The sequence below is a fragment of the Equus quagga genome, unplaced genomic scaffold, assembly GCF_021613505.1.
Source record: "Equus quagga isolate Etosha38 unplaced genomic scaffold, UCLA_HA_Equagga_1.0 204415_RagTag, whole genome shotgun sequence".
Classification (NCBI taxonomy): Eukaryota; Metazoa; Chordata; class Mammalia; order Perissodactyla; family Equidae; genus Equus; species Equus quagga.
In genome coordinates this window covers 1-7,783 of record NW_025798705.1, presented here as the reverse complement: position 1 = coordinate 7,783, position 7,783 = coordinate 1, and the positions used below count along the sequence as shown (strand labels likewise).

The 7,783-nt window shown below is 41.9% G+C and overlaps 1 protein-coding gene across 1 annotated transcript; it reads right to left on the bottom strand.

Annotated features, from left to right (window-relative positions):
* Window positions 1-1,107: 1,107 nt before the first annotated feature.
* Window positions 1,108-6,332, bottom strand: LOC124233534 (zinc finger protein 717-like; the record flags this gene model as incomplete). Its single annotated transcript, XM_046650680.1, has 3 exons — window positions 1,108-2,949; window positions 5,835-5,927; window positions 6,176-6,332. Coding segments are annotated over 3 exons (1,794 nt in total), but the record flags the coding sequence as incomplete, so codon positions are not given.
* Between the last annotated feature and the right edge of the window lie 1,451 nt (window positions 6,333-7,783).

Genomic DNA, 7,783 nt, shown 5'->3' with positions numbered 1-7,783 from the left:
ACATTCTCTTTTGCAATGTGCTCTTGCAACACTTCCCTCGAGAGGCAGAGTCTGTCTCCCCACCCCTAGAATCTCCACAGGCCATCAAGAGCTCTGGATAGAAAAGGCAGAAGCGCCTGTGTGCTGGTACCAGGAGAACCCTTAACAACTGTCCCCTTGGAGGCAAAATCACAGCCAGGAGAGAACCACCAGTCTACAGTCCTTTCCTTTAAAATTTTCAATAAATATCTAACATCTCTATCTGAAAACTTCATCCACACAACCGAAACTGATAGTTTTCCCATCATTAAAAATTACATTATACCTAAAGTTGGAAGTTTTCTTGAAAGTCTTGACACATTAAAGATATTTATAAGGTTTTACTTTATTCTCAGTGTTCAAAGAGCTGTCTCTGCCCAATAAAGGCACTCCATCTGTTGCATTATCTCTTCCCATGATTTCTTTGATTTCTCCATCAATTGAACTGGGGATGAACGATGACAACACAGGTTCTTTCCCGTGGGAATTTTCTACACAAGGACTGATAACTTTTCACAGAAGGCTGTGCCAAATTCATCAAATGAACCGGCTACAGTGAACTGGTAATGTTGTAAATAGATCACACGTGGAAGGGATCAACAATAAATATTTCTCACTCATGTGAAGAGTACAAATGGAGATTTTTTTAGGTAGAGCTGGCAAGATCTCTGCTCTCCCCATTCCATCCCTTCTGTCTTAAGTCAGGATTGCCACATTCATCCTATGCTCCCAAGGGAAACCTGGGGGTAATCTGACCTTCAGGACCACAGGGTACAAAGTCAGAGAGGAAGAATTTTTTTTATTCTTTTTTGCCGAGGAAGATTAGCCTTAAGCTAACATCTGTTGCCAACCTTCCACTTCTTTCGCTTGAGGAAGATTAACCCTGAGCTAACATCTGTGCCAATCTTCCTCCCTTTATATGTGGGTTGCCACCACAGCATGGCTGATGAGTGGTGTTGGCCCATGCCCAGGATCTGAACCCATAAACCAAGGCTGCCAAAATGGAGCATGCCAAACTTAACCACTATGCCATGAGGCTGGTCCCTGCATAGAAGCATATATACATTTTTTTTTTTTTTGATGAGGAAGATTGGTCCTGAACTAACATCTGTTGCCAATCTCCCCCCCACCCCTTTTTTTCTGCCCAAAGCCCCAGTACCTAGTTGTAAGTCATTCTAGTTCTTCTATTTGGGGTGCCTCCATAGCACGGCTTCACGAGCAGTGTGCAGGTCCATGCCCAGGATCCAAACAAGTGAACCCCAGGCCACCAAAGTGGAGCATGCGAACTTAACCACTCAGCCACAAAGCCGGCCCCGAGCATGGAAGTATTTCTGTAGTCAGCCTTGGAAGTAATGTTCACCACTTGTGTTCATATTCTCCTGGCCAGTTACATAGTCCAACCCATAGTCAAAGGAGGCTGAGAAACGCAGGCTAACTGTGTGCCCAACAGAAAAAGAAAGTGAGTTTTGGCATACACATAGCCAGTCTCCACCATACATGATTTCTGCCCTGTGTGAGTTCTCAGATGTTTGCTGAGGTGTGACTTCTGGCAAAAGCTTTTTCCACATTCATTACATTCATAGGGCTTCTCTCCCGTGTGAGTTCTCTGGTGTACAGTGAGGGCTGACTTCTGATAGAAAGTTTTCCTACATTCTTTACATCCATAGGGTTTCTCTCCTGTGTGAGTTCTCTGATGTCTATTGAGGGTTGACTTCTCACAAAAGGTTTTCCGACACTCATTACATTTGTAAGGTTTCTCACCTGTGTGAGTTCTCTGGTGTACAGTGAGTTTTGACTTCTGGTAGAATGTTTTCCCGCATTCTTCACATTCATAGGGTTTCTCCCCTGTGTGAAGTCTCAGATGTACAGTGAGTTTTGGTTTCACACAGAAGGATTTCCCACATTCATTACATTTATAAGGTTTGTCTCTTGTGTGAGTTCTCTGATGTACAGTGAGGGCTGGCCGGTGGCCAAAGGATTTCCCACATTCTTTACATTCATAAGGTTTTTCTCCTGTGTGAGTTCTCTGATGTGCCGTGAGAGCTGACTTCTTATGGAAAGTTTTACCACAGCCACTGCATTCATGAGGCGTCTCCCTGTGAATTCTCTGATGTACACTGAGAGCCGGCTTCTGGTAGAATGATTTCCCACATTCATCACATGCATAGGGTTTCTCCCCTGTATGAGTTCTCTGATGTTTCGTGAGATTAGACTTCTTATAGAAAGTTTTACCACATACATTACATTGAAAAGTTTTTTCTCCTAACTGAATTCTCTGAAGCTGAGTGAACTGTAAATTCTTGCTAAAATTATTCCCACTTTGATTATATTTATGGTGTTGCTCCTTGAAATCAGCTCTGTGAAGACTCAGTTGTGTTGGTTTCTCACAAACGGTCTTCCCCCATTCGTTACATCGATCGCGATCCTCCCCTACGTGACGTCTCTCTTGGGCAATGAGAGCTGACTCATCACAGGCTTGCCAGTGTCCATTATATCTACAGGCAGTGCCTCCCATGCGAGCCCTCCTATGTGTAAGGACTACTGCCTCCTTGTTGAAGCCTCTCCCTCGTCCACTAAATGCAGAAGCCTGCTGCACAGTTTGAGTCTCCTGAGGATGACTAGGATGCTCAGCACATCTGAGGGATTCCCCGGTCACAGGACAGTCCTCAGCTTTCTCTCCAGCAGGCATCTCATCAGGTGCACTACGGAGAAAGGTGTTCTCAAACGCATTAAACTCCTCTGGCTTCATTCCTGAACAGTTTCCACTATTTATAATCAGTTTTGAAATACAGATTGAGCTCAGATTACACGTTTTTCCTAAGTCAGTTCTCTCCTTAGTTGATGTTTTGCTGTTGGTGATTACAGCTTGCCACAAACGTCTGCCGTAATTTTCCTGGCTGGTCTCCATCAGGTCACCCACAGTCTGCACATCTAAAACGAGATGAAAATAACCATACCCATGAACCACACCTAAGCATTTCTCATGGAATGCTCACATAAAGGTAAATAGGTTTCCTTCTGTTCCAGTGGAACAAGACTCTTTAGAAATCAATAATAGGTACTGATTTTATGAGGAGTGTATGATTCTTCTCCCTACTGAATTAACGTAACAAATTTTGTTAATAGATTTTCTAATGTCAAATCATGTTTTTTTTTCTTTTTTAATTCATGAAAAATATTTCGTCAAAATATTCGCCTACTCTCCAGATGTAGATTTCAGTTGAGAACTTTTCACCCACAATGTTTCCATTCTTTTCTCTATTTTATTATCATAATAACTACAGGTATCTTGTGCTAGTCCTTCTCTGGTCATTTGGCCTTGAAGATAGCATAATTTTCCTTGATCAGCTACTTACAGAATACGAGGGAGGGCCATTCATCTGTCACCTAAGCAATATTACTGCTCAGGGACAAGAATTTTCCACTTATATTTGTTTAGTTTTACTCCTCCATGGGAAATGGCTATATACATCTGGGAGGTTTTTCAAATGCATAATCTTTCTTCTCTATTCCATACAAATACAGCTTCCTGCAGATTTTGAATTTTAACCTTATATCCTGCACTTCTCAGAACCGTAACAGGTACAGGAGACTCTAGTTTCCCACACTGGGCTACCTCTCTCTGCTGCTCTAAAGGATTTATGTTCTGACACCCATGCTGTGCCCACCATCCTTGAAAAGTCTTTTTCCTGTTCCTTCTTAGTTCAACAGTCATGGCGTTCTTACTTCACTTCCTGGTATGTGCACCCCTGCTTGATAATTCATTGTTTCTGACGGCTTATATTTTATGCTTTAGAGTGTCAGCTGTCTCCTAGTTTCAATGACAATGGGGTCCAGGTATGGATCTTATTCTCTGTTGTTTTACAATGACTTCATATGAGCAACTCCATCCTGAAACCCTTGGTTCCATTGGCCTTGAGAAATCATGATTTCCTGGTTCTCCTCCCATGTCACCACCCCTTTCCATGCCGAAAGCTTTGCAGTGTCCTTCTCAGCTTCATGATACCTTTATTTTCACGACTGAGAAGGCTTGGTCCTATATTCCTCTCATTTTCTTAACAACTCCTTAGGTGATTTGCTCTAATTCTATGCCTTTAAATGCCAGGTAAGCTAGTGATATTTCACATCTTCTAATAGTGATGTCCACTTTCTAGTGCAGATATATCCCCCTATGTGCTATGAGTCATTTTGGAAAACAGTCATCTCAACAAACTATCCCAAATTAAATATTTAATAATGATCTCAAACTTAAGCTATCCCAAAGTAAATCCTTAAAAATCTCCTCTAAAACTGCTTTTTTAAAGCTTCCTTCCTAAGATAACACAGCCCATTTTTTTCTCTCTCACCATGGTGAAACATTTTTGTGGTTTTTATCCCACTAATTAACATATTGTATCTTTGTTTTATTCTGACTTGCAATATACTATAATCTCTTTAAAAGTAGGGACATCAGGAGGAAATATTTGCAAATCATGTATCTGATAAGAGGTTAATTTCTGAAATATATAAACATACAACTCAACAACAAAAAATGAACAACCCGATCAAAAAATAGGCAGAGGATATGAAAGAACAGGCATTTTTCCAAAGAAGATACACAGATGGTTAACAGGCACATGATGTTCAGCGTGACTCATTATTAGGGAAATGCAAATCAAAACCACAATGAGGTATCACCTCACACCTGTCAGAATGGCTATTAACAAGACAAGAAATAACAAATGTTGGAGAGGACGTGGAGAAAAGGGAACCCTCATATGCTGCTGGTGGGAATGCAAACTGGTGCAGCCACTATGGAAAACAGTGTGGTGATTCCTCAAAAAATTAAAAACAGAAATATCACATGACCCAGTCATTCCACTACTGGGTATTTATCCAAAGAACATGAAATCAACGATCAAAGAGACTTATGTACCCCATTTCATTGTGGCATATTCACATTAGCCACGGTGTGGAAGCAACCCAAGTGCCCATCAATGGATGAATGGATAAGACGACATAGTGTGTGTATATATATATAGAATAGAATACTACTTGGCCATAAAAAAGACAAAGACAAACACAAAATCATGCCCTTTGCGACAGCATGGATGGACCTTGAGGGTATTATGCTAAGCGAAATAAGTCAGAGAAAGACAAATACTGTATGATTCCACTCATATGTGGAAGATAAACAAACACACAGATAAGAACAGATTAATGGTTAGAGGAGAAGGGGACCAGAGGAGGGCAAAAGGGATAAAGGGGCACATATGTGTGATGACAGATAAAAACTGGACGATTGGTAGTGAACACAATGCAGTCTATACAGAACCTGAAATATAATAATGTACAACTGAAATCTACGCAATGTTTTAAGCCAACATGACACCAATAAAATCATAAAATAAATACAGTAATAAAAGGAGGGACATTTGATTACTGTTGTTATCCCTAAACTACAAAATGACCAGCCTAAAAACTGCTCAGTTAACATGTGTTGAAAGAATAAATGAATGTACGAAAGAATGCCTGAAAGAAAACAGTGAATGAGAATGGAGGAAAGGAGGGCATCTGAGAACCCACAGAATCTGATTAACGAAGAAAAAGTTGTAAGAGGAGGCAAGTAGGGATTGGATTTGGGTAGATAGAAGTTATTAAGAAAAACAAAGGGAGGTGGTTTATGCACCTTTGGAGACTGAATAACACACATGTCTGATGCATTATTCACCAGCTCTGGACCTGGGGAAAACCACAGGTGAAAATTAGGTCAGCGCGGCCAACATCTGCCGTGCTCTCCTCTTCCCAGCCTCCCTGCCCAGCACGCATGGACCCACCTGGGAGGCTCTGGTTTGGGGGTGCTTCTACAGTCCACGGTTCTGCGTCTTGCTCCAACTTGACGATCACCTCAGGTTTGGTGATGCAATGCCCTGTTGATGAGAAATAATGTAGGACTTTTGCCAAACCGCTTGACGGCCTCTGAAGAATGACAACTGAACAGCTGCAGGAGCTGTGCAACGAAGAGCAATTTGAACCTTTAACTGGAGAAGTGAACACACATATTCTTCTCGGCCTAGAATCGTAAACCTAAGTAGCATTTACTTTCATGAACAGTCATACAGTTACCAATAAAGGAAAAACGCTTGCGCTTGGCAGTTATTAGGAGAGTTTCGCTCACCCAATGACGCTAGGCTACTGTAGGTCTCCAGCATCACGTCCTTGTACAGGGTCCTCTGGGCATCATCCAGGTCCTGCCACTCCTCCCAGGTGAAGTACACAGCCACATCCTCAAATGACACCAACCCCTGTAACGGCACATTTCTCAATTCATCAGCCTGGGTCAGAAGAACAGGAAGTCTGGGAGTTCATTCTTTTGTGTGTACTTTGTCTTGTACAGGATGCGCCACGCTTTGTACTCTATATTGTGGGATAAAGAGTAATCACAGCAGAAATATCCTACCTCTGTGTTTATTCACTAGTTCCTAAAAGTACTACCATACAGTTTCCCTTCTAAATCTGGGACTGTCCTTATTGCTAGGGATAAAAGGATGAATAAAATTCTGCTCCTCAAAGGAGCCTATGATCTGGTATGGAGACAGGGATAAATGCACACCTGGAATAATGTGTTAGATGAAGTAGGCTCGACACATGTTCAAGGTAGACTGGGGTATTAAAGAGGCAGAAAAACAGTTGTTCCTTGTACTACCAGGTTGTGCTTCACTGAAGAGCCAAACATGTTAGCTGTTCAACGTGAACCACATGTTCTTGTGGATATGAGGCAACAGCAGAAGTCATGAGGGCAGGAAGAACACACACCACAGTAATGGAAGTACACACAGCACCGTGTCCAGGGGACTGCTCCTGGGCTGTGATGAGATTAAGGCACTAAAGGTATTTAAGAAACTGATTGTAGAGCAACTCTACATTTAAATATTTGACCTAATTCCAACAACAAGAAATTTGATGCACTCACCATGTTCTCTATTACTTATCAGTTAAAAGCATGTACACAGGCATTCTAAGATTTCCTTCCTAGATCCCAAAGGGTTGCTTAAATCCACCCCAGGGTGAACAGCCCCCACTTCCTAAACCACAAGGTCTAAATAATGAGGGGCTGGTCCAAAGAGGCAAGTGACATGAGCGGATTTGCATTTTAATAGTCATCCCCTAGAAGGAGAATGGGCAAGGGCTTAACGGGAGAAGCAGAGGAGAAGAAACCAGAGGGAGAGATGACCACCTACATTGAGGCAACACAGCAATAATACAGAACAGGGAACTAATCCTAAAAAAAAAAAGAGAAAAGAAGGAAAAGAATTTGCTGCTAATTTGCTCTGAAAAGGGTGAAGGGGGAGTTTTACAACCAGGGTGTCTGCATGCCCAGCCAGGTGGATACTGGTGCTGTGAACTGAAACTGGGAAAGAAGGGTAAAGTGTATGATGGGCAGAAGAGACACAGATTTGGATATGTCATGTTTGAAGTCTCTGTGCTCAAACATGTGGGGAGGTCCAACTGGCAACTGGATATATGACCTAGAGCTCAGGAGAGAGACCTAAGCTGAAGATGAAAATTCGGGAAACAGGAGAATTTTTGCAGTAGCTGAAGCCATCAGAGTGAACAAAATGGCTCAAAGAGAACCTATGAGACTGAAAGGAGAAAAGGAATAACTACAGTGTTTTAGGAAACATCAATATTTCCTGAAGGAGAAACAGACCATGGCAATGGAGAAGGAATTGTTAACAATCATTCTAGGAATAGAGCAAAACCTCAATATGAAGAAACCTATTAG